The 26515-nt window shown below is 48.7% G+C and overlaps 1 protein-coding gene across 9 annotated transcripts in view; it reads right to left on the bottom strand.

Annotated features, from left to right (window-relative positions):
* Positions 1 to 26515, bottom strand: part of RPH3A (rabphilin 3A) — a 216520-nt gene that overhangs the window by 20494 nt on the left and 169511 nt on the right. For 8 of the 9 annotated variants that reach the window (XM_074321945.1, XM_074321946.1, XM_074321942.1 and 5 more), the window contains 9 exons: positions 25331 to 25477; positions 9565 to 9694; positions 8232 to 8318; positions 7493 to 7658; positions 5031 to 5069; positions 4779 to 4931; positions 3276 to 3350; positions 1596 to 1658; positions 230 to 451 (listed from right to left, as the gene is read on the bottom strand). In XM_074321945.1, coding sequence (XP_074178046.1) covers positions 230 to 451; positions 1596 to 1658; positions 3276 to 3350; positions 4779 to 4931; positions 5031 to 5069; positions 7493 to 7658; positions 8232 to 8318; positions 9565 to 9694; positions 25331 to 25477 — 1082 coding nt within the window. The remainder of the gene's footprint in view (positions 1 to 229; positions 452 to 1595; positions 1659 to 3275; positions 3351 to 4778; positions 4932 to 5030; positions 5070 to 7492; positions 7659 to 8231; positions 8319 to 9564; positions 9695 to 25330; positions 25478 to 26515) is intronic. The other variant, XM_074321940.1, reaches the window with a different exon arrangement.

A 26515-nucleotide genomic window follows, 5' to 3' on the forward strand; every position in this document is an offset into this window, starting at 1 on the left:
CCATGACACTCATTACAGCCCTCGGTCCATTTCATCTGAGCAGGGTGTCTCTCCACCTGACCTGGAACTCTTGGAACGTCCCCCAATCCTGCAACAGGTGTCCAGTCCAGACATTTGTCCATTTGAGGGGCGGGAGGGGTACACAGGGCTGCGCTGGAGCCATCCCTGTTTCCCTGGGGACAACGCTGGAGTGCCTTTCCCTAGACACCCTCTGCTAAGGGCCACCTACTTGCTTCATCCGAATCGTAGCTGTTGGCTTCTTCCTCGTCCTCCTCCGGGGGTGGGGGCTGACGGGCAGGGGCCACGGCAGGCTGGGGGGCAGCAGCAGACGCTTGGGAATAGGGGCCCGATGGGTAGCCCGCTCGGTCCTCCCTGGTTGCAGCTCCCCCCGTTCTCTCTTCCCGGGGTGGGGCAGTGGCCCCTGTATAGCCAGGGTCGCTGGGAGCCACCTCTGCAGGGGAGAGGGGAGAGGGCGGGAAGGAGGCAGCTGAGTCCCTCTGTCATAACCGCAGCAGCAACAACGGCTGCAGCGTTACCACAAGTGATGAGCACCTACTGTATACCCGGTGCCCAGCGAGTCCTGCATCAGACGCACCCACAGCCCTGCAGCATAGAATTATCACCTCCAGTGGACAAGGTGGCGGCATCATGCTCTTCCCTGGTTTTCACAATGTTGCCTTTGTCAAAGCCACTGAGGGAAGCCTGCGAAAATGCAGGTTCCTGGGCCCCACCCAAGATCAACAGGCCGTGCAGTGGGGCCTTGGAATTGATGATTTATAACAAGTCCCACGAGCTGACTCAGATGCAGGTGAAACAGACATCACGGGGATTACTGATCAGCAGTGTGGGCTCTGGGTTGGAGTCTCTGCTGTGTGACCTACGGCACATTACTTAATGTCTCTGAGCCTCAGTTTCCTCATCTGTAAAATGGGAATTATAATACTTGAAGGTGCTCAAATAGCAGTGGTAATTATTTTAAAAATTACATAATATATGTACAGCACTTAAAACTGTGCCTGGTGCATTAGAAAGTAATGAGTAAGTTGTAGCTATGGCGATTGATGGTAACGCATATATATCATCTGTAATAATCACCGTCACTTAGCATGGTCTTAATACATAACAGGCCACATGTTAAGGTTTTATATGTATTAATTTGTTTAATCCACCCAACAATATTGTGAGGTAGGTCCTTGTATTAGTCCCGTTTTAGAGATAAAGAAACTGAGGCTCCGGGAAGTTAAGTGACTTATCTCAGGTCACACAGCTGGGAAGAAAAATCACACGTTTTTCTTACAGATGGCATAAGAACAAAAAAGGACATATGGAGTCACACAGTCAAAAAGGACATATGGGCAGCAGAGATTTGAATCCAAGACGAGTATGCTTTTAACTACTATGTGTTGTCATTTTCCATCGAGCTAATCTTAGTACGGACTATCCAGATTTAGGAATTAGGGGGGCCCTTAGAGCCAACTCATCAGATAGGTCCCAGGATGCAGACGGGTCCCAGGTCTGGCTGCCCCCTGCGCTCTCACGGGGAAGTGGGAGAGAGGTGGCCACTTGGGCAGGAACAGGGAGAAGCGAGCACTCGCCTGGTCTCTGGTCCGGAAAGCGTCCTGCTGGCCCAGGACTGGGTCTGCTGCCTCCTGGGGGCCCTGAGTGGGAAAAAGAAAAAGAGATGGAGCAGAGAAGGTGACATCATTTGGGTGTCTGCCTTTGTCCCCCTCATTGCCCAGGTGTGCACACAGGCCCAAGGGCAGCTGGTGATGGCAGATATGTGGGGAAGCAGAAATGGTCCCACAGGGGATTCTGGGGTCAGGAAGGCCTGGGTTCAAGCCCCAGTGCTTCCTTCCTGAGCCTCAGCTTCCTCCTCTGTGAAATGGGATGGTGATGCCTGCTCTCCATGTTTGTATCACCACATGCCTGGCTGTTATGAACGAAGCCTGAATTGCTTGTAGGCTGAAGGGCAAGGTTATGCTCTGAGTCCACCATGGCTATGGGTCATTACCAATCAATCCAGGGGGTTCTTTACAACGACATTTCCCAACGCATGGGGTGCAGGGGAAAACCACAGGGATGGGGCAAAAAGTAACGTTCAGTGACACAATGAGAAAGTCATTCTGGTTTCCACCGTCAGTCGATCCTGATTTCATCATGGAGAAAGTCTCACTTAGGGGCCCCTGTATCTTGAACACCCCTCTGACCTTTGTGAATTTCCCTGTTGAACAAAAGAGAAGAGGCCTCGGGCTCCGGGCAGGCCAGATCCCTGAGAATGTCATTGCACTGTTTTATTGTCATTATGCAATGGGTCGACTTGTGTTCCTCCAAAGGGAGTTCAAGTCCTAACCCCACAGTGTCTGGGAATGTGACCTCACGTGGAAAGAGGGTCTTTGCAGACGATCAAATTAAAAGGAGGCCATTAGGGTGGCCCTACGCCAGTATAACCGTGTCCTTATGACAAGGAGAAATGTGGACCCAGAGACAGACATGCAGGAAGGAAGACGACATGAAGACACAGGGAGAAAGCCATCTACCAGCCAAGGAATGCCTGAGGCCACCAGAAGCTACGAGAGAGGACTGGAAGATTCTCTCTCACAGCCCTCAGAAGAAACCTGTCAGACTTTTGGCCTCCAGTTTGTGGTTTTCTTACGCTCTCTTTAGAGTATGGAGTACTGGTTTCCCATTTATGCCATTATTATAGATTTCTCTTATAGAAACAATATTGAAACTGTACCAAGTAGGCATTATTTCTTTTGTCTCTCACAAGCCATATTTGTTTAGATGGTCGCATGTTACCGATCTCTTCGCTCACCATTCCTGCCTGAATCTCACACTACGCTTCTGGGAACATTTGCCATTTTATTAAAGTCTGATGTTCTTAAATTTTCCTTGAGAGAATCTGTGACAGCAAGTTCTCTTAGTTATGTTTGCAAAGTGAGTCAATCTGAAGACAGATAGCAAGAAAATAAGACAGTAGGTGGTAGGTTCGTGTGGCAAAAATTGTGACAGTGGAGTGGCAATGCCTGAAGGTGGAAAACACTGAGGAGTGAAGTGCTGTCACTTCTTGCGTTTAGGTGCATAAGACGCTCCCTCCCAACCCGCCTGGCTTCGCAGCTCTGAGGATTATTCGTTCTGAGGGTCATAGAAAAGCTTAGGATTTGGGGGTGACTGTGGGTTTGCAGAAAGCCAGCAGCTCTGCCAGCAAGGATGGGAGGAATTGGGATCACCGCTGAGTGACGGACGGGCTGGGTGGGCGAGTGGGCAGCTGGTACCTGGCTGCACAGGCTGAGGAGGCACTGACGTGGGGGCAGGTCTGGAGGCCTGGATTGAGTTGGCCCGTCTCAAACCTGCAGGAGAAAGGAAAGGAAACAGCCCGTCATGTACACATACACACACACACACACACACACACACACACACACACACGGCGGGAAGAAGCTGGGACCAGTCAGCCAGCACGAGGCAATGCCTTCGGGATTTGAATGCAGCCCCCTCCCCCACACACCACACTGTCAGCTCTTTGAGGCCCCCTTCTCCTCCCTCAGTGCATTCTCTCCTTCCAATACTCAGACCCCCTGGGCAAGTCACAGCAGCAGCATGGGGTGTTGAAAAACACAGGTTCTGTGATGTTGCTTCCACCTGTGCGACCTTGCACAAACGACCTCTCCTTTGTGGGCCTCAGTCTCCTCATCTGTTAAATGGGGATAATAGTACCTACCTCACGGCATGTGGCGGAGATTCAATGATACAATACACGCAAAGTGCTCAAAACAGTGCCTGGCATGTAGCAGACACTCAACATCTGGCAGAGGTTGATATTATTTTATTATTATTGAAAGAATCTGATCTCTATCTTCACATGGACCTAGATTTGCATTTGAGTGTTCTCTTTTATAAGCTGTGTGACTTTGGGTTGCTCACTCACCCTCTCTGAACCGCAGATGCCTCATGGAGGCAATAACTCTACCTACCTGATAACAATGAGTTAACATTTATTTAATGCTTACCATGTGCCAGGGACTTTACATATAAGAATTTCTTTAATCTCTACACCCCATGAGGTGGACACTTTATTACCTCCACTTTATAAATGGGGAAACTGAGGCACAGAGGAGTAGAGGCACTCATACAATGTCTGTTGCTGGTGTGTGGCAGAGCCGGGTTTGACTCAGGCATTTGGTCTCCAAAGTCTGCTTGAGACCATTAGGTGCTAAGCCACGAACCCACTACCCAGAAAAAGAAGGCCAGAGGTCAAACAGGACCTAATATTCAGCCCATCGAACTAAGTAAGACCCAGTCTCATGACCTCGCTGTGAAAGAAATGAAGCGGTTCCAAGTTGGCACACAGGGGTAGGAAACACAGCTCTCCCCAAGCCAGCATATTTCTCTCAAAGTCCAGGAATCAGGGGCTCCCACCAGTGGGCACTCTTGCTGAACAAATCCACCACGAGTGAGGACAGAGGTGCTATGAGTGGCATCCCGGCCACACTAACCCAGCCTATTCTCACCTCCAGCACAGGCTGCTTGCCAGGAGAAAGAACTTGGACAGATCTGTGAAAGGGAAGCATCCTTACTTTGCTCAAAGCCACGGGGCCTTTCCCCCCAGAGCTTTTTGGGGGAGGAGGATAAAAAAAATCACAAGTTTTTCTTAAAGCTGGCACACAGTAGGTGCTCGATAAATACTGAACGAACAAATGAATAAAAACACTGTCCTCCCCATTCTTTCTGATTCTCCTCATCCAGGAAGCGCGTCTGGATCCGCCCATCTCTGTCACCTGCTGGGCTCCGGCTGGAGTCACTGGCAGCCGAGCCGTGGCCATGATCCCAACTCTCTGAGTCCCGGCTGGATGAGCTCATTCGTGCCTCAGACGCCCGGCGCACAGGAGGCCCATAACTCCCTCGACCAGGAGCTGAGGTCAGGTCAGGGCCTGGAAGGAAAAGCACGCATTGAACGGAGAAAGGGCAATGGGAGAATGGAATGAAAGGACCCCTGTTCCAAAATAGAAGACAGAGTCGGCAGAACCCACCTGGCTTCTGACCTGGGCCCCTCCTGTCATCAGTGTCAACTGGAGAGAGAGAAAAATGACAGGAAGAGCTTGTTTTACGATGTCTGGAGAGCTATTACTTAAGGAGCTCACAAAGGGGCCCATTCACCATTCCCAAGAACTTTTGTTTAATTAAGTCTCCCCTCCAGTATCTCCCCAATGACCTCCTATCTACAGTTTTATTCTACATTGTTTCCTTTGCATGCAGAAACAGCAGGAGCATACACAGGCTCCAAAAAGACCAAACTGAGACGACTGGTTACAGACGCACACTCTTCTAGAGATGCTTTGTTCACGTAATTTAATTATCCCCAGGACTCACCAAGCATGTCCCAACTTCAAGCCCTCTGCACACAATATTCCCGAAGATTCGATGGGCCCTTTCTATCACTTCCATCAGGTATCTCCCCAAAGATCATCCTCAGACAGCCCTTCTCTGGCCATTCTATTCACAATGGAGACTCCCCTTTACCTGCCTCCTTTTTCTTCCTGGCGTTTATCACTACCTGATATTAAATGTATTTGCGTTGGCAGCTTGTTGAGCATCTGTTGCCACCACTAGAATTTCAGCTGCACGAAGGCAGGGATTTTGGTCTGTGGCACACCCCACCCCCCGACACCTAGGGCACAGAACAGAGCCTAGGACTCATTCGGTGTTCAGTAAATGTTTGTCAAAAGAATGCTAAAAGTGCTCACCACGGACATAATTCAAAATTGATAATGGAGAATGAGATCATGTCATTTTAAAAGGTGTTTAATATAGGATGGTGTGGATATGTCATAATCCATCCAACGATTCCCCTATGAATGAACATTTAGGTTTATCCAGTGTTTTTGCTGCCATAAATAAGGAGGCAACAAATATACTGACACATACGTCTTTTTATATGTTACTTGTGTGGCTGTTAGATATATTCCCAGGGAGGGATTGCAGGGTCCAATGGTATATAGACTTCAGATTTTAATAAATTCTGCCAGATTACTTTCTAAAATGCTGGAGGTGACTTCTAGTCCTACCAACAGTTTATGGAGTACCTGTTTCCCCAAACATTCACCAGCACTGGATGTTAGTACCCATGAGTTTTTTAGGTGTCACCATTCAATGCTGGTAATATTGCCTCTTCCTGGTGAGGTGAATGGGTATAACATCCACCATATTTTCAGAGTGTATCTGTTTTGTCCAGAGTTTACCTGATAAGCTAATCCATACCATTTATGTGTGTATGTGTCTGTGTACCGGTGGTTAACATTATGTATTATTAGCCAACATTTACTAAGTGTGGGATTCTGCAAAGCACTTTCCATGTAGTATCTCATTTAAACCTCAAAATAACCCCATGAGTTAACTCCATTTTATAGATGAGAAAAGGGTCTCAGGTTGGTTAGGCCACTTGCTCAAGCTCACATGGCTAGTAAGTGGCAGAGCTGGAATTCAAATTTACATCCTTCTGGCTTCGGGTGTCCAAGCTGTCGACAGTTATGCTACGTAGTCTTCTCAGCCTAAAAGGAGTACTGCTTAACTAGGAAGAAGGAAATCCTGCTGGTGGAAACTGGGCGCTCTGCTTGGATGCTGTGTATATGGACAATTTGGCAAATCTCTGGAAAGAGCAGAAATTGCTCATGCCTTGTCAGGAAGAAAATATTCATTGATGCCTTCTGAGAGCCAGGCATCATACTGGGTATCTTGAAAAGTTATCTTACAGGAAACATAGTTAGGTATTTCAATTTTTAAGACCTTTAACTATAACCTAGCTTCCAGAAGCACTGCCGGCACTCAACCCCAGAATTGTCCTTCAGACCCGATTTTATCACTGAGTGTTACATTGAAATCATTGCAAAGGCTTTATCTACTCGGCTCTCATGGGCTCATTCAGTTAAAATGTGTTTGTTATTGTGGCTGCTTTTTTTCCCGTTACTGTTTCGCTTCTCCCTTTTAATCATTTTAATAATTAATAATACTTAGATAGTGATAATTTCCATAGTAGTGATCATTTTCTTTTACTAATTTCCTTTCTACTTATCTTTCACTTTTAATTAGTCCAACTTCAGATATGCTGATGGCTGATAGAAGAAATATCAGGGGTCAGGAAGGCCTTCTCAACAAGCCCCAAATCTCCCCCCTCAAGCTCCAGTGTATATTTCAGTTGTGGGAGTCTCTCTTAGTTCCTAATGTTAATTTTCACCTCTGTTGTACCTCTAAATCCTCCACCAAGGGTGACACCAAGCATTTTGGAAGCCTGGTATTGCTGAAGAGTTCTCTGTGCTATCTTCCTAATAAGGGTTCATGGTGAGCTTTGAAGGGGATATAGGAGTCCTAGACCCAAGCCCAGAGGTTGGCCGCCCACCAACTGAATAGAAACACGTACGCAACGTCAGGACGCGCTTAGGTAGACCAGTTAGCCAAGATCTGTCCTTGGTGCTGAAAAAAGTGATTTTTGTCTTACCTCGAGTTGCAGCCCGGGCAGTGTGCTTGGGCTCCGCGGTGAGCTGCTCAGCAGCCGCGGGCTCACCGACAGGCTGCTGGGGCTTGGTCTTCTTGATGGGCATAGGCTGTGGGAGGACCTGTTTGGGGAAGCCCTTGAAGAACCATGCTCCAGAACGCTTCCACACCTGGGGGAGGAGGGGGAGAGGATGAAGACGTGGCAGCCAGCACTCTCATTCCTGCCTTCACAAGTGCCAATTTTTAACTTTGCTCCCTTTCCTTAGCACACTGACACAGTAACCAGCACACTTTTCTTACCATTAGGCAGCCTTTCACCATTTCTATTTAATTCACACAACCTCTCTGAACACTCAATAGAAGGGCCTGAGTAGACCCATTTTCTTGATGGGGAAAGCTGGATATCAGAAGGGTTATAAACTGGTAGAAGGTTACATAGCCAGAGAGCATAAGGCCAAAGACTGGACACCAAATCTTCCACCTCTTAAGTGTGCTGTGCTCCCAGCTATTAGGAAAAGTCACAGAACTAGGAGAGGGAGAAAAAAATTCATTCAAACACTTAGGGACTGTTCCACCAGTGTTCACAGAGGAGCTGGTTCCTTTGATACCAAACTCTTATGACACATACTTGAGCAGGTTTTCCAGCCCCCAACTGCCACCCCGTTTCCCTGATTCTAGAGAAGATGGGGAACTTGGTAAAAATAGAGGGTGCTCCAGAAGCCAGGGGGGACCAGTCTACTCACCTCCCTCTGCTCGATGCAGATTTTGCAAAGCCACACGGGATGTGGGCGGTTGTTGGAGGTCTCCACCCCACACTTGGTGCAGACATTCTGGGGACAAAACACAGTTCAGTGCACACTCAGATATGCCAGGCTTGGAGCTGCTAGTGATTGGGGAACTGGCTGGGAAGGGTGGCCATAGAGCCCCATTCTCTCTTGGTGGATGTAAACCACTCAAACTCTCCTTTTCTCTCCTCCTTTCCATGACCAAGGCCAGTCAGAATACAGTTCCTATTTGAGTCTTACTTTCCAATAACAAGAACTGGAGCCATTCCCACGCACTGGATGAGGAATTCTCCAAGAGTCCCAGTGGGGCCTGAGTTTTCAGCATCCATACAGGCGAGCTCACTGACACAATTTTTTAAGAGGAAAGGCCATATATCCATTTTGTTTATCAGTTTATTTCTTCTTTCTTCCCAAAGGAATTCGAGACCAGGACTACAGGTTCAACTCCTCAAGGAGAAGGAAGTTATCTGAGGAAACCCCATGACTGTGTGACGGGACATTATAGTTTTGGCTGTTTCTTGGCAATCAAGACAAATAGGAAAATCTAATAAATCACCCAATTCTCACTATTGGATGATTGCAGCAGACAAGTTTTGGGGCCATAGATCAACTTTCCTGAATATTCCATGGGACCCCAAGCAGGAGATGTCAGGTGACATTGTGGATATCTCCAGCAGGGTTGTTCCACGGAATTCCTCTCCTGGGAATTAGGCTGACCCAAGGTCAGTTTTCTCTCTGCCCTGGAATTGTCAAGTGCAGGCAGCTGAGCAGAGTCTGCAGCGTAGAGGAGCACAGGGAGACTCCCTTTTAAGAATAAAGGCTCTCGAAGTACAGTGTCCTAACTTAGCTGGAGAGGCGCTTTCTAGGTCACTTGTCCTATCACCCAGGGTAAGAGAATACTGGGTTAGGCTTCCATATACACACATGTGTAGACATGTGCCCACCAAGCTCTTCAGTCTGACACGTAACTTGCTAAGCCAAAACCAGAACACTTGGAGGTTCAACCATAGCTCGTGGCCTACCTCAAGCTCCCAAGGTCATGCTGGATGGAGCTGAGCTCCGAGGGGACAGAGGGTCACAGTGACTTCCACGGGAGAAGCCAGGATCAGGGTTACTTCGGGAGACAACTGGGCATGAGAGCATCCCAGGAGGAACCATATTCTGGCAACTACCCTTTAGGGTTCAAGCTCCATCCCCAAGCCCCAGGGCTGCCCAAGGCTTGAGCCCAGGCCTCGCCCCTGTGCATGTGATGAGCAGGGACACAGGGACGCAGGGAAGAGGGCGACGGTACCTTCTTACAGTCCTCGCACACTACGCAGGCAGAGCCCAGCATCCCCAGCTGTTCTCCACACAGTATGCAGCGGTTCACCCCATCCCCAGCCACGTTCTTCCTCATAGTCTCCAGACGGTCCACCAGGCGCCTGGAAGCAGAGATGAGGTACTAAGGACCTCATAGGACCAGGGACCAGCTGCATCTCCCACAGCATCAGGCTGGGGTCTTAACCTTCTATGAGTCATGGACTCCCAGGTATCTGATGATGGCTATTGGACCCTCCCCAAGAAACAGGCACATGCACATGAAATCGGATCCATTTTAAGAACAGCACAGAACCTTCCCTACCTCCCCCAAAGCACAGCTATTCTATTGACTTCAGATGAATAATCTTATCTGGTCCTTTCTATCTCATGTCACCTCTTCTTGGAAACTGCCTTCTGAGCTCCAGAGCTGTTTATCTAATTGTCTACATGACGTGTTCACTTGGATGTCTTCAGAGCACCTCAAACTTGTGCTTTCAGTTGAATTGGTCACCTGGGCTGGTCTCCATCCCCTTCCCAGCACACACTTCTTTATTCTCAGGAAACAGCACCACCATCTGCTACCCTGTTCAAACCAGAATCCTTGGGGGGGTCTTCCTTGACCCCTCTTCCCTTGATATTCAATGACCCAACCAAGTCCTATCGTGTCTCTCTTCCTAGCGTTTCTGGAATCCATGCATTTCTCTCCATCTTCACCACAACCAAGCCATTTCATCTCACCCGGATGACTGTAGTAACCTTTTAATAGTCTGCCTGCTGTCATTCATGACCACCTACAATCTTTTCTCCCCACCACAGCCATGGTGATATTCATAAAACATGAATCGCACCATGTCACTCCCACCCTACATTAAAACCTTTCGTGGGTTCCCATTCCATGAGGTTTCTGTGGCCCCATGTGGTCTGGCCCTAGGTGAAACCTTACACTTCTTGTCCCTCTTGGTGTGGCGTTCAGTACTCTAGTTCCGTGGTTCTCTTACGGGGACGAGCAGACTCTCCTCATTAGCCTCACCTGGGAACGTATTAGAAATGCAAATTCTGGGGCCCAACCCCAGTCTAACTGAATCAGACTCTGTGGATTGGGCCCAGCAATCTGTTGTAACAAGTTCTCCAGAGGATTCTGACTCTAGGTTCAAGTTGGAGAACCGCTGCTCTGGTTACACTGGTCTTCTCTGAGTTTCCATTCTATCTGCCTCCGTACTTTTGCACATTCTGTTCCTTGTGCCTGGAATACAGCTTCCCCAACACACACATACATTTAATCTCTCTCTCTCTCTCTCTCTCTCTCTCTCTCTCTCTCTCTCTCTCTCTCACACACACACACACACACACACACACACACTTATACTTTTCTTACCTATAAGATTTCCCTTATCCTTCAGATTCCAGTTGAAATATCACTTCCTCTTAAAACCCTTCTCTGACCACCCATTTTATTTACTCCATAGCAACCTTGTTCTTCTTCAAAGCACTTGACATATATACAAGGAATTATGAGATTATCTGCATTAAGTAATTAGCTCATTGTGAGTTCATTTCTGGCTGTTCCTCTGGAATATGGTTGATTCATTGAATGAACGAGTGAGTGCAGCCCACTTCCCAAGTCTATAACGAGCAAAAGCAAGCTGAATTGAGTACCAAGTGACCTACAATAACGGCTTATACTTACATAGTGCTTATGATACACCTGGCATGGTACGAGATGCTTTGTCACCCAACCCTGGGAGGTAGGTACCACTACTACTCCCTTTTATAGGTGAGGAGGAAGGTAAGGCACAGGGAAGTTAAATGACTTGCCCAAGGTCACACAGCTCAGCTAGGAAGTGGCAGAGCCAAAACTAGAACCCAAGTTTCATGTGCGGGACACTATTGCTTCTCACACGTAATGAGCATACAAGTCGCATGGACATTCTTCTTTAAATGCAGATTCTGAAATCCCAGGTCTGGGTGGGGCCTGAGGCGCTGCATTTCTAGAAAGCTCCCAAGTGATCCCACACGCCGCTCCTGGTCCCTGGCGTACTCTGCATGGCAGGGCTGTATAGCAGCTACACCTGTGGGGCAGCCTGGTTCCATCTCAGGTGGGTTTCTTGGACACGTCCCACCTACTTGAAGTCATCTCCTTGCCCTTCCCTCAAACAAGACCGTATTGTTCCCCTTCCCGGTACAGCTAGGGGACCCAGATGGAGCCAGACCCTGCTGACTCCTCCAGCTCTGGACACTGTGGGTGTGAGAACCTGGGCAACACAGGCTCCAGAAGGTCCCTGGCTGCCACCTGATGCTAACTTTCCCCACAGGCCCTCCTCACACCTGCCACCCCCTCAAAGTGCTCTGATTCGCAAGGTTATAAATAGCAGCTTTCCCCTTTGTATTCCATTCAACAGAGAGCCGCTGTGCCTGAGGCAGAGCCAGAAGCAGCCTGTAGGCTCCGGAGCCTTTGCTGTGACCCAGATCGGCTGCTTAGGGAGGAGGCCATGCAGAGCCCAAGCCAGCATGCTCTTCCCTTCCTCCTCTCATCACCCCTCTCCTGTGTCTTCCCTAGAAATTGTTTCCATAGGGTGATGGGAGGCGAGCCCCTAGCCTGTGGTCGCAGAACACCCAGAATAACCGTAGCCAATGATTGCTGAGCAATTACTGTGTGTCAAGCCACCTGGATTTCATTCAGGACTCCTTCCAGCAGCCCTCTGAGGACTATTCTTGGCCCCATTTTCCAAATATGAAAACAGGCACAGAGAGGTTAAGTGATTTCCCCAAATCACACAGGAAGGGGTGGAGAAAGCTGGGAGTCAGACGCAGGCAGGCTGGCTCCGAGCCCCTGTCCTGAACTGCCACACCACACTGCCACTGTGTGCCAAGCAGAGCCCTGGGACGCTTCCTGAGCAGTCTGTGCTCCACGCTGCTCACTCCCCCTGCCGTCCCCACTCCAAGGGACCCTCAGTCATTGGTAAGTTGCACACACGCAGTCACCTCGTTCTGTCACATCTGCCTCTCACTTCCCTGACATTGGGACAAGACACCCAACAACTGTCCCATCATCTTATTTCTCTAAAGAACCCTCAACGTAGGGTCCAGAAATCTGGATTGTAACTATAGATTTTGCCTCTCTGGGATTCAGTTTCCTCATCTGTAAAACAGAAGGGGTTGGGCTAAACCAGTGGTTGTCAAACTGGCACCCGAGGGGTTCCTTAGAGCCAGTTTAAGGGGCCATCCACTGGCGTGGTAGTGGTGGAAGTGATTCTGAGGGGCCAGCAAACCCCATTTCATCCACAGCATGTCTACATGTATCTCTTTCATTTTGTTTGGGCTGTTGAATTAGATTTTCTTTGGAAAGGTGGTTCCATGGTTTAAAGAAGCAGTTTGAAGTCGGGAGCAGATAAACTTCACGAGGCCTTACGATGCTATAGAACTATAAAACATTACGAGACAATGAGGTGAGCTAGTGGAGGCAGGGGATGCTAATTGCATGGTGACATTTTCTTGTACACACCCTTCCTCTCACCCACTTTCTCCTTCACTCGCTGCCTAAGACAGGAAATGGTTAGATGTTGCTCTTCTTATTTTCTCCATGGGGGGCTCCCAAAGCACAGAGAGGGTGAGAGGCTCACCTGGGGTCACTCAGCCAGGGCTAGAATCTAGTTCTCTGTGTCAGTAAATCATCTTTCTTTCCATGAAACCCCATGGCCTCTGGTCTCCAGTCAAGCTTTGCCAGCATAGCTCAGAAAGAGAGCATGAGACACAGATGATCCAATTCTAAATAGCGGTGCGCTTTGTTCAGGAAACTGAGAAGGCTTTCTTGCCGCCTCTGGGAAAGAAAGCACTGTGGATTCACCCACCACCTGTAAACCTGCATTCCGGCCTCTCTTCCAAGATGCCTGTTTCTTCCACCATTGAATCCTAAATGCTGCAAGGCCCATTAACACGATTGTACAGGGAGTGTGTCATTAGCGTCCATCAGTGGCAGCAAATGGCACAGAAAAACAACAGATTCAAGATCATTATTCAGCTATCTCAGCGCAGGGCCCCTCATTATTTGTGAATTCAGTACAGACCAGTAAAGAGCGAAGATGTCGGGTGAGGATGGACAGACTGCTCATGTCTACTCAACAATCGGGATGAGCGGGGCTTTCCTGCAGCCCGCCCAACTTGGACCCCCTCTTCTGTAGCCCCTAATGCTAGGGCCCCAACATGGAGGCCCCGACAGCCAGAGAATATAAACCTGGAAATGAAACTTTGCAGAAAGCTGAGTCAAAATTAAGTCATGGAAGCCCATGAATCACCAATGGGTCTTTATCCTGGCGATAAAACACTGGAGCTTCTTTACCCCAGAAGGAACATTTGTTGTTACCAGTCTTGGCAGGAGAGCACTACATGCACCATGGAAGATGCTCGCAGCCCTCACTACATGTCAGCGAGCATGCAAAGAATGCCAGCTCACAGGGCTCCCTCTCTACACCTTCTCAGCCATGGGTCTGGTTAAGGCGGATACCAGCATCTCAGCATGCAGCCCTGCTGAGAGCCCAGAAATTATGGTGCCTTTAGGTCACCTGGGGAGAGTGCTCAACATTTAGAAAATGACCCTACGGGACTGGGGTGGGGCCTCAGAATCTGTATTTGAATGACCTTGAGTGACCCTGATGCTGGTGAATCTCTAGCCACACTTTGAGAAATGTGGCAGAAAGGAAGGAAGTCGTGGGACAAATCCCATGGCAAAAGGATCTCCTTATTATTACATGTTTGTGTATTTAAAAAAACAAACCCAAAGCCCAGGATGTAGAATTGTGATCAGGGTATGAGTTTGGGTTTGGAACCTGCTCGTCTGACTATCTTTGCGGTGTGCACTGAACACACAAAAAACAAAATCAGAAACACCCACAACATGCACCGCAATGATCGTCGCACGGTGGGATTATAAGTAACTCTTCCTTCTTTAACGCCTCCGCCACCCCCTCTCCCCTAAGCACTCCTCTGTACCTCCTTAACTTTTGACAGGACCATGTGTTACCTTTATATGAGAAGAGAAAGTGCATTTTGGAAGACAGAGAACATATAAACCAAGGGTTAAAAGACATGGCTTGAATCCTACCTTTGATCCAGTCCGTGACCTTGAAAAGCCTTCGTTCTCTGGGACCCTCTCCCCAGGCTATACCATGAGACGCTAGATGAGATGCACTTCAGGTCTCCTCCCTGGGCAACATTCAGGGTTTCTCAGATCCTGAGGCTGGAGCATCAGGAGTTCCCCTTGTGCTTTGAGATGGGAGGACCCTCAATGACTAAGAGAAGACCTGTCTGCTGTGGCAGGCTGGTATTGTCGGGCTGTTTAATGTCTCCGCATTAACTGCCCAATTAGCTGGACACTGTAAGTGGCTGTCACTCTCTAGTTTATGTCTTTACATGCCCGATTAATTTTATGATTACTCGTCGCGCCTCATGTCCAGGAAACACATCCATCATCAGGCCACCAGGCTGGGTGCTTAAGGGGAGCTGTTGGTGACTCAGTAAAGTCGGATAGATACCCCTCTTTCCCAGGATGCTCCCAGAGGCACCAGAAGGCCATGTCCCCCTCCTCGGGGCACCAGTGATGACCTCTGGAGGTGGTGGGACGTGGATTCCCAACTTGGTCTGACCTCGCCATTCAAATGGATGCAGATGAGCAACTCGTTCATTTGACAGATCTTTACGGAGCACCTACCATGTGCCAAGCAGACAGTAAAGACCGGAAAGGGGACAAAGCAGATGAAGTTCCTGCCCTTGTGGAGCTGGCATTCCAGCGAGGGACTCGGGCGTTACTTAAATAGCCACATAGCCCATCATCATTACATTCGTAGTAAGGTCTCTGAAGGACAAGTACGGGCAGCTGTGAGAACTCATAAGCGAGGGAGGGACACGAACAGACAGGATGGGGCCTCAGGGGAAGTGAGCCCTGAGGATGAAGAGGCGCTGACCCAGTACAAAGGGTAAGGAACAGCACTTGGAAGAAGAGGGAACAGCGTGTGCAAAGGAACTGAGAGGTGCTTAGCACGGCCGGTGGGCTGGATGGCAGGGGCCACTCCACGCAGTCTCTGTGAGCCTAAGAGTGATGGGACAGCTTTCAAGGGCTTTAGGTAGAGGAGACTCAGCTTCTCTGGTTTTGAGACCACACACGGACATAGGAGTGGAGCCCCTCCTGTGGGAGGCTCAGAGTAGTGAGAGTTTCAGATGCTGCAAGAGGTTCCTTATATTATAGACTGAGGCAGGCAGGTCCCCGGACTCTGTCTACACATGGGGTGAACCAGTTCTCTTGAAACTACAAGACTGTCCCAAATGGGTCTAACGCATCGTGGTAAAAGAGTGCACAAGCAGGAGGGCTATGAAAGGCCATTGTACAGTCCCAGGCTTCAAGCAGTCACTGGGTATTAGCTCCCTACAGCTGCTGTAACAAGTCACCACAACTAAGTGGCTTCATACAACATATATTTATTACCTTAACAATTCCAGAGGTCAGATGCCTGGGCTAAAGTCAAGGTGTGGGCAGGGCTACATTCCTTCTGGACGCTCCAGGGCAGGGGCATCTCCTTGCCTTTTCCAGTTTCTAGAAGCTGCCCACATCCCTCAGCTCATGACAGCTTCCTCCATTTTCAAAGCCAGCAGTGCAGCCTTTTCCAGTCTTGTTGTGACTCTGACCCTCCCGCCTCCCTCTTTATTGGGTTCACTGGATAATCTAAGATAATCCCTCCCTCATCTCAAGATTCTTAATTTAACCATATCTGCAAAGTCCCTTATGCCATGTAAGGTCACACAGTCGCAGGTTCCAGAGATTAGGATGTGACATCTTTTAAGGGGGGGACATTATTCTGCCTCCCATCCCCTCATTCTGGCCCCATCTGCCATTCAGGTTCTATTTCCACTTGATACAGGTCTGAATCAGACTTCAGCCATTCTCTCTGACTTGAAGTTTGGGCAATTCCTCCCTGCCTGGCTGTGGACGTCAGATCAGCCAGGCTTTGGACTCTGGAAGGTTCCAGTCACCTTCAGGTGCTCAACCCCAGGAATGTACCAACTCCCTACACATATGCACACACACACACACACACACACACACGCACGCACATCTACACACACACTGTGAGAATTTAGAAATAGAAGGCAGTTATGATGCAGGTGTTGGGGTGCCGATTCTGGAGTGAGCTCGCTCTGACCACATTTGACTTGCTACTTCCTAGCTCTGTGACCTCGAGAAAGTGACTGAACCTTTCTGAGCCTCCATTTTTCATTTGTCAATTAGGAGGTAAGAACACAAAGTCCTTACCTCCTAGGATTGTGGCAAAGATCAAATGAGACTGTTTGTAAAATGCCTGGAACGTGGTAACTCAGTAATGGTTGCTGCTAATTATCTCTTCCGGAAATTGGTGGCTTTTATAACTCCCTGTGTTGACATTTTTTTCCTATGTAACCAGGATGCTGTAATCTAGCTATGAAATTTGTCTTTCTAAAGCTTTGAAAGGGGCTGTGGTGACTAGAAATTGACAGGATTCATTGTGACACACACACACACACAGGTGGTACATGTGCCCACACCTGAACACATATGCCCACAGGTACACCTGTAGTGTAGTGTAGTAGCACATGTCCACGTGCACGTGCAAGCACATGTGTGCACTCACACACACACAGTCAGCACACAGAATACGCTTTCCCTTGCACAGCTGGACACACCCTGCCCCTGCAGGGAGCTGCCTTCTGCAAACAAGGACATAAGCCAACTGCAGAAGTGACAAGGCTTGTTTGTTAGCTCAGACTCCCTCAAAAAGTCCAAACTAGCCTCGGAAACACTCAGGCAACTGCTTTTGAGCTTTCAAACCAGTATTGCTGCACTGTCTCGTTGAATGTGGAAGAGAAGGCTAATGGGTGTACAATTACACCAGGAAGTAGGCTTAATGCAGCGTGCCACAGAGCTCAAGAAGACACCCTGCCTGCCAAGGCGATGGGTTTAGGCAGCGATTCCTGAATTGGAGAGGGAAAGAGCAAAACGCTGCAGTTCCGCCAGGGATGGGATGGGCCCAGAGCAGCTGCCTTTAGAGCAGGGTTTATCATGATTATACAACGATTCATAAAAATGCAGCAAAGTGGGAGAGTGGATGCGTGTTGTCTGCTTCTGACTCTGTGTCTCTGTCTCTCTGTCACACACACACACACACACACACACACACCCCATCAATTCCAGCATCATGCTGCTTTTCCACTCACCCTATTTGCCAAGTCAGGGATATTACTGTTAACTTTATTAAAGTTGGCATTTTCTGAAGTCTAGATTTGGCCACGTGCTGTGAACTGGGACAGAATTTAGAAACAGGAGGCAGTTATGGCTGTCGGAGGGGGGCTGGCTTGAGACCTTACTGCAGGGTCCCTCAGGAACCTGTCCTGAAATGACTGAGTCGCGCTGTCAGGAAGCCATGAGGCTGGCATGTGGGCTGTGTGCGTTTCAGACTCATTAATTCTCACGGTTGTTTATGACTGTCGCCACCTGGGGATCTGTAGATCCCAATCTCTCCCCTTGATGGATTGAATAGAATTCCTGCTTGCACCTTGGAAACACTCAGGCAACTGCTTTTGAGCACGTTGGGAGGGGGTCACCCAGGCTCAGCGTTGGAAACAAGGGAGCTAAGAGAGAAAGACAGCTCGAGGGCTCAGCCCAGGGAATGTAGTCACTTGCCAGGCAAGGTGCTGGGTGGCTACAAACTCAGGAACAGTCAGAGTTCCCAGGTGCTGTGCAAGCACTCTACATGTATTATTTTCCTTACGTCATCTATCCTTAAGTCACCTGTGAGATCCGTTCTATTATCCACGCCCATTTTACAGATGGGGAAACCAAGGCACAAAGAGGGGAAGTCACTTACCCAAGGGCACACAGCCCGTGAGTGGCAGAGATGGGGTTGGAAGCCAGGTCTCGCTGCCCCCATGCTGTGACCCGCTTCAGAAGGAGTCTGTTATATTTCAGTTCTTATGGTCGGGGCTCTTTCTAACCCTTCCAACTACCCTTTTCTGGCGTAGAAAGTTGACTTGAGAGAATGTAGTGTCAAGGCCCACGGGGAACAAGGGTCATAGCCGTGGACAGAAATGAACTGTCTCACTGAAGCAAGAAGTGTGTGACGCTGAGCTCATTAACCCGAGTGAGTGTCTGAGACTTCCTGTAGATTTTTTATTTCCCTAACTCCTTAAAGTCATTTGTCAGTTGCCTTCCCTATCTGTACCCCCAAAAGCAATAGGACAAAGTGGAAAGACAGATTCAAGTTCAAAGTCTGGTTTGGCCATGCAAAGGCTGTGTGTCCCTGGGCAAGTATCTTAACCTCACTGAGCTTGTTTTCTCAGCTGTAAAGCAGAGACAATAGTCTGTTTCTCGGTGAGGACATTATGGGAATTGAAGGAAATATAACATGTTTGAAAAAGTTCCTAACACAGTGCTTGGTCATAAATATTTGCCTTTCTATAGAACAGCAGAAGAAGACTCTACACTCTGGAGCCAGCCAGCCTGGGTTTGTAATTGCTTATTAACTGTGTGACCCTGGGGGAGTTGCTTAACCTCTCTGTGCCTCCGTTGCCTCATCTGTAAAATGGGAACGATAATAACAGGGCCTACTGCATAGGGTTGTTGAGGGTTATGCAGAGGAATCTACTTAAAGCTTTGGGCACGTGCTGGCACATAGTGCTTTATAAGACTGGGCTATTAGTATTTCCCTAGAAGTTGAGTATGGTTGCAGGAAAATTCTCAAGTTTGCTTCTTCCTTTTGTGAACCACCCAACAAAAGGGCTAGAGCAGTGGTCCTCAACAGGGGATAATTTACCCCCCCCCAGAGGGCACGTGGTGGTGTCCAGAGACATCTTTGGTTGTCATATCTGGGTGAGGGGTTACTACAGGCATCTAGTGTGTGGAGGCCAGAGACTCCAAAGGTCCTACAATGTGCAGGGCAGTCCCATTGCAAAGAATTATCTGTCCCCAAATGTAAACAGTTGAAGGAACTTGGAGACCACACAGTCCAACCTCACACTGGGAGATTGAAGTGATTCCTTGAGCGGCTTGGTCAGTTGGGTTTAGGGTTCATTTAATATGTTCTCTCTTTTATGCCAAGCACTGAACTAATGAAGAAATTAAGATTTCCATTTTCATCTTGTACAAATTCCATAAAGTACTAAGGCGATAGGACATTAGAAAGTGTTGAGTCAATCTCTGGGAAAACCGAGATACTACTCAGTAGTTTTAACACTGAAGATTCAGAGTTCCCCCAAATCTGGTGACATCTATGAATATTTCTTCTTTAAAAATGCACACAGACACATGCATAAATGTGTCTATAATATCAGATGCCCAGACCCCTGACTCCTATCCACAGAATGTCTAGGACTCAAGGTCAATAAAATGGTGGAGGGGGTCATCTTTTAGAAAGAGGAGAGTATGGGCTGGCTTATTGTTAGGTTGTCAAACCATAGGAAAGACGCCTACCTAATTCGATGTAGAAAGTTCCAAGCACTATTACTCACTTCTCCCTCTGTCCACATTTTGGAAAAATTCTGTGCCAAAAATATAGGAGATGATGGAACTGAGATGGGGAGGTGATAGGAATCCAACAGATTCTGTCAACAACAGGCTGTGTCTCTCTGACTTCCTCCTCCATCACAGCATCTGGACACCAAGGTTAATGACAAATCCTAATTACTTTTTTGGGCCCATCTGTTGAGGGAAGTTGACCTCGAATGCAATCCACCCGGCTGCCCGTCCTTTCACAGGCAGGATATATGAGCAAATGCCTTTGAGAGGCTCTAGACAGAAAGAAATATAATAAGGATGCAGAGGGACCTACCACTGGGAAAAAAGTTAAAAACAAAACAAAACAGAAGAAAACAAAACAAACCCACAAACCCAAATTTCCCCAGTAGTAAAATGTTTAATTCCAGTCTTAATACATCTAAGAGTCCTGTGGACACCTCATGGGTGTCTGTCCACCTCACAAAGGCCCTTTTTTACACTCAGGAGAAGCACTCAGCAGCCATGTTTGTGCAGCCTGGCACCTCTGGCCAAAGCTGATTGGATGAGGGGCGGGCACTTAGGGTGAGCTGAGCCAATCAGAGATGCTTCCCTGGGAATTTGGAATTAGGACTAAGAAGAGTTATAAAACTGGGGAGGTGTAGCATGGGTGTATTTTCTGCCATGTGGAATGAGAAGTAGACCTTTCATGAAGCAAAGCTGTGTTCCTGCCCTCAGATTCCTTGAGCTATCTCTGAATCCTTATATTAAATTTCCCTTTTTGCATACTATGGTAGAGTATCCCAAGATGGCTTCCTTCCCTGGATGCATAAGTCATTCTTCCATAAGGAGATAGGATCTATCTCCCCTTTCCAATAGAATGTGGTAGAGTGGTGCCCTACCAGTTTCTGACCTAGCTGTTAAGAATTCTGGAAGCTTCCATCTTTGTTCTCTTGGGATCTAACTGCCATATAAAGGAGCTCAGGCCAAGCTACTGAATAGGGAAAGATCCTGAGGAAAGAGATGGGCCACATAGAGTGTAGTGAGGCACAGACATGAGAGCGAAGCTTTCTTGGACCTTGCAGTCCAGCCAAGCCACCAGCGGAATGCAGCTGAGTGAGCAACCCTCGCTCATGCCGCATGGAGCAGAAAACCCACCCAGCAGAGCCCTGCCTGAATTCTTAACCCACAGAATCAGGAAAAATAATATACTGCTGTTGCTTGAACTCACTAAATTTTGGGTGCTTTGTTATGCAGCCACAGATAAGTGAAACACCCTCGCTGGCACTCATTTCCTTTTTTGCAAGCCAAGTGTCCTAATGATTACAGAAAGCCTGTAGCAATCAGGGCATGCAACATAAACTCTGAGGTCCCACTTAGCACTTGAATAGGAATGTGGGGGCAAATGAGGCAGTTTAATGAGTTTCCCTTCTGGCCATCATCTCTTCCTTCAGGGATGCTGAAGAAAGCAGAGCTGGTTGTGGGCTGAGTGGTGAGCAAAGGTTAGGCAGAATCAGAGAAGCTGCAGGAAGAGAACCAGCTTTGGTCTGCTGCATTGTCTGGGGCTCTCTGGGCAGCTGACTCTAGCAAAACTGCTCCAGAGAGGCGGCACTTCCTGGGAGGCCTGGGGGAGACTCTTCCCTGAGATGCTCAGAGCTACACGAGCATGGAGACCAGTTCTGGCAGCTTAGAAGGTACCAACAGATCTGGAAGGAATAGTGCCAGCATAGAAAGGGCTCCAGCTTCTAGCTCCCAACATGTCCACTCCCTACCTGAGCCTTGAAAATGCCCATGTTCTGCAGTCTAGAAATTTTGGGTCCAGCCTTCATGAAAAACACCTACCAGTTAAGAGCAGAATTCGGAGAGTCAGCCAGGCAGGTTGTATATCTTCACTCTTTGTGACCTTGGGTGAGTGACCTAACTTCTCTAAGCCTCAGTTTCCTCACTTGCAAAACAGGGATAATAATAGCACCTACTTGACAGGGTTGAGGGGAGCAGTTGATGAGTTAATTCGTAGGATGTTTTGAGGTTCAGTGTTTGGCACATAGTAAGTGCTCAATAAATGGTCCCCATGATGAGGATGACTTATGTTTATTAACAATGATTTCACAGCTCTCCAGATGGCTTTCACTCAGATTAGAGAAAAGGAGATTCAGCATCACAGAAGTGGGTGTCTGGGTCCAGAAAGGGATGCAGCTACTTCTGCGAAATTTTAACACAGTTAGAAGGGGCTCATTTACTCTGAGGGGGGCAGCCAACCACACGGCGCAGGGTCCTTCACCAGACACCCCCCAGTACCATAGTTTGAGCAGGAAGGATCCTCAGAATCGGACTGACCTGCCTCACTGGATGGTGGAGAAACTGAGATTCCCAAGGCTGATTCACAGAGAACCTCAGGTTGTGAATTGGGAGCCCTAAAGGCACCCCACTTTCAGCCTCACTCCACATCTGACATGTTGCTTTGCTTTTATCTGACTCCTCTCTGATCCTCTCCCAGGGAAGCGTGGGAGGAACAAGAATGGGGACAGGTTCGAGCTCATAAGACACAAATAGCATTGGGTTTGCCTCTGGCAATGCTGTCGGCGAGGTCTCACTGCTGCAAGGGTGTGGGGAGATGGCCACAGCCAGAATCCTGGGGACTGTCCTCCCCACTCGGCCAGAAAACACAGCATTTCAGCAAAGGAAGACTCGGTCATCAAGGGCCTGGCCCTTCAGGGGAAGTCAGGGGCTGCTGGAATTCCAGGGCTTGCCAAACAGGAGTCTCAGGGCATAGTTCTAGAACAAAGGGCTTGGCCAATGACAAACCGAGTGTCACCAGCAAATCCAGTGTTTAATGATTGCTGCCATTTACTGAGCGGGTGCTCTGTGCCAGGCACCACGAGAATCCTTTGCGTGTGAAACACTCACTGAGAAGTATGCGTTAATGTTATCCCCAGTTTGCATATGAGGAAACTGAGGCACAGGGAGGTAAATGGCTTACCCAAGGTCACATGGGGGTAAGTGGTGGAGCTGGAATTTGAACCCAGATCTTTCTGATTCTGGCGTGCTAGTGATTAAGTACTGTGCTCGCGCACCACGTCACCAGGTTGGTCGGGGCCATATTGTAAGACGTGGAGGATAAGGCAGGAAACCCATCTACCCTGGTCTAGAGTGTTCAAGCTAGTATCTTCTCAGTCCACAGAGGACCCCCCACGCCCTTAACTTTATCCCCCGAGTCAGACCAGTGGCTACGTTTGTACAACATGGGCAGCACTCATGGCCACAGCTGATTGGACGAGAGATAGCACCTGACATAAGCCAGCCAATCAGAGTGCCTTCCCTGGTAATTTGGATGCTGGGCTTCAAGATTCTAAACCCGTTAGCCTCTTGGCCACAGATGTAGAAGGAAATTGGGGGGCAGCAGCATCTGCCATATTCACTCATTCATTCAACAAATATTTTACTGCACACCTACTATGTACCAGGCTCTAGAGATTCAGTGAACAAAACAGGCAAACCTCTCTACCCTTGCGAATCTTATAATCTAATAGGGAGAAGTAAACAATTGTCAAAGTAAGCACGTAAAATATAAACTATGTTAGCTGGTGGTTAAGTTCTCTGCAGGAAAGAGGCTGAGAGTTCCTGCTTCTGAGGGTTTATCCTTAACATGCATTTCCCTCCTCCTTCCCACAAGGCTGAGACCCACTGTTGGGTGAGGTGAACACACACAGGCACATACTCACACAGGCACACACAGGTGGGCATGTGCACACACACACACGCATATATACACACACGATCACACACACACTCACAGACCTCTAGTTTGGACAACTCCCCACTCCTGATATATCTTTCAAAAGGCAAAATAAAAACTCAACCCTATAAGCAGGCCCCTTGAGACCCATCTATCCCTTCAGCAACCTCTGGAGGAAGCTGACACAGGCTGTGGTAGGTCTTTGCCATTTGTCAGCACCACCCCTGATCTCCCCAGCCCACCCTGAGTAAAATTATCTTCAGAACCTCAAATCAAAGGCACCCACTTCCCATGTGTTCATCACATCATTTTCCACCCAACAGCCTCGTTAACCCGTAGCTGAGTGTGTGGGTAGGAAGACAAATGGGCACCTCAGTGCCTACAGCAGTTGGAAGCAGTTGGCAAAGGCTGCCGCTGGCACAAGGGCTGAAGGATGAGGTGGAATCCCAGTCCTCCTCTCATTTCCCATTTGAGGGCCCGTCATGGGGGCCCACTCAGTGGTCCCCCTGCATCCTGATGGCCAGAGTTTCCAGCCATGCCGAGCCCCCCCATGCACGCTCACCCTCCCTTCTCGCTCCCCCCACTCTGGTGATCACGCACATTTTCTCCACTCCTCTCTTCTCCAGCCCACCCACTAGGGCTCCCCCTCTCTCTAGCACTGTTCCTGCTCCTAACTTTCTCACTCTCTGACACAACCGTCCCACATCCTTACATTCCTTGCTTCTCTCCCATACACATTTTGTTAAATGTCTGCCCTCCAAACTCCATCGCTTTCCCTCTTCCAACCATTTTTTAAACACGATGTATTCCAGGGCCGGGGCCAGGAACCGTACCTGCCTCATTTCACTTACTCCTGACACCAATCCTGTGGATAATTACTATTCCTGTCCCCATGCCACTAGCGAGTAAACGGAGGCTCAGAGGGGTGAGGCGATGTGCCTAGGACGCACAGCGGGGAGCTGGGACGGACCCCAGTTCTTGGAGTCCAGACTCAGCAGGTTAACCTGTGCTGTCTCACTGTCATGCTGGCGCCCTTTCAGGACTGGTTTCTCCGGGTCTCTTATATAAGTCACGTCGTATGCGTTCTCTCTTTGACACACTCTCTCTCCTTACCCACCCTCAGCTATACGTTCTGGCACCTACATGGCCAGTGTCACTAGAACTGTGCAATGGCAATTGTGTTCACTCAGACACCCTGTGTCCACACACACACCTCCAGCCGCCAGTGACAATCCCCCATCTCCCTGTCAGAAGATCCCCCCTTCCTCCTCCTTACACACCCCCAGCCAAGAGCCCCAGCCAGCCCCTGCCCACTCCCTCCTCTGTCCTCTTTTCTCCTCTTGCAGCTCTCTCACACCTCATGCAACAAGGATTCTAGTTCTGCCTGGGTGAGTGGCCTGGCATGTCACAGATGACAAGCCCCAAAGGCAGCCCCCGCCCACACCCCAACACAGCCTCCTGGCCCTTATGCTTCAGGGGCTCTCAGAAGAGATGAGAAGTGTCGGGACTCACCCGATTCGCTCCTGCTCCATTTCTTCCATTTTCTCAGCCCGAGCAATCACCCGGTTGATAATTTCCTTCTCCTCATCTGTCAGCTCTTCCTGCTTCCTCTGTCTGTCGGGCTGACCACCGGCATGGACAGACCAGCCTGCCTGGAGCCTGAAAGGGAATTTGGAAAGGGGTGAGGCTGGACAGAAAACCCAGTGAGCAGTGTAGAATAGTGGTTAGGCCCTAGGCCCTGGAGTCTGGTAAACTCCAGTTCAAATCCTTCCTGGGAAACTCCCTGGCTGGGAGACTCTGGGCCAAAGAATCCTGTCTCTCAGAGCCTCAGTTTGCTCATCTGTATAATGGGTTTATTTTTATGATGTTCTTAGCACATGGTAAGCTGCATTTGCAGGAAGCTCATGGAAACCAGGAGACTAATGAGTTCTCAGGAAAAGATCCCAGAACAGTAGACTTCTACAACTGGAGTGGAAACAATTCCGGAAGGGTGGTCAGAAGCCCTGGGTCCCAGGTAGACTCCAGTCCCTGCTTGGCACAAAGATGCTTGGTTTGGGCCACAGACTTTATTTTTTTTTAATCAATTTAAACTAGTTGCCAACAGTTTTATAAAAATGTCTTAATTTCATATAAACATCCAGATTTCCAGCCTCAAAACCTCCCACAGCATTTTGAGTTCTAGTCTGTACTCTTCTTTTTTAAAAAGCAAATACTGACATAGCACCTACTGGGTGACCACATTACCTCATTTAGTCCTCACCATGTCCCTATTACGTGCCCACATTAGTGCATTTAGTTCTCACATCATCCCTACTGTGTGCCTGCATTATCTCATTATTCCTCACATCATCCCTACTATGTATCTAGATCACCTAATTTAATCCTCATATCCCTACTGTGTGCCCACATTACCTCATTTAGTCCTCAAATCATTCCTACTGTGTGCCTACATCCCCTCATTTAATCTTCACAGCATCCCTACAAGGCAGGGATTGTCATTGTCTGTTTACTGGTGAGGAGACTCAGATGTGGAGAAGTCAGAACACTTGCCCAAGGTCACGTGGTTGGGAAGTGGCAGAGGTGGGCTTCAGACCTGGGCAGCCTGCGCACTTCACCTCCACAGCATGGAGAGAACTGAATGGCTGCTGGCAGCGAGCTGCGGTCTATGCTAATAACGGTCATCTCCACTAACGACAC

This window comes from Rhinolophus sinicus, linkage group LG16, assembly GCF_036562045.2.
Source record: "Rhinolophus sinicus isolate RSC01 linkage group LG16, ASM3656204v1, whole genome shotgun sequence".
In the NCBI taxonomy this organism is placed as follows: domain Eukaryota; kingdom Metazoa; phylum Chordata; class Mammalia; order Chiroptera; family Rhinolophidae; genus Rhinolophus; species Rhinolophus sinicus.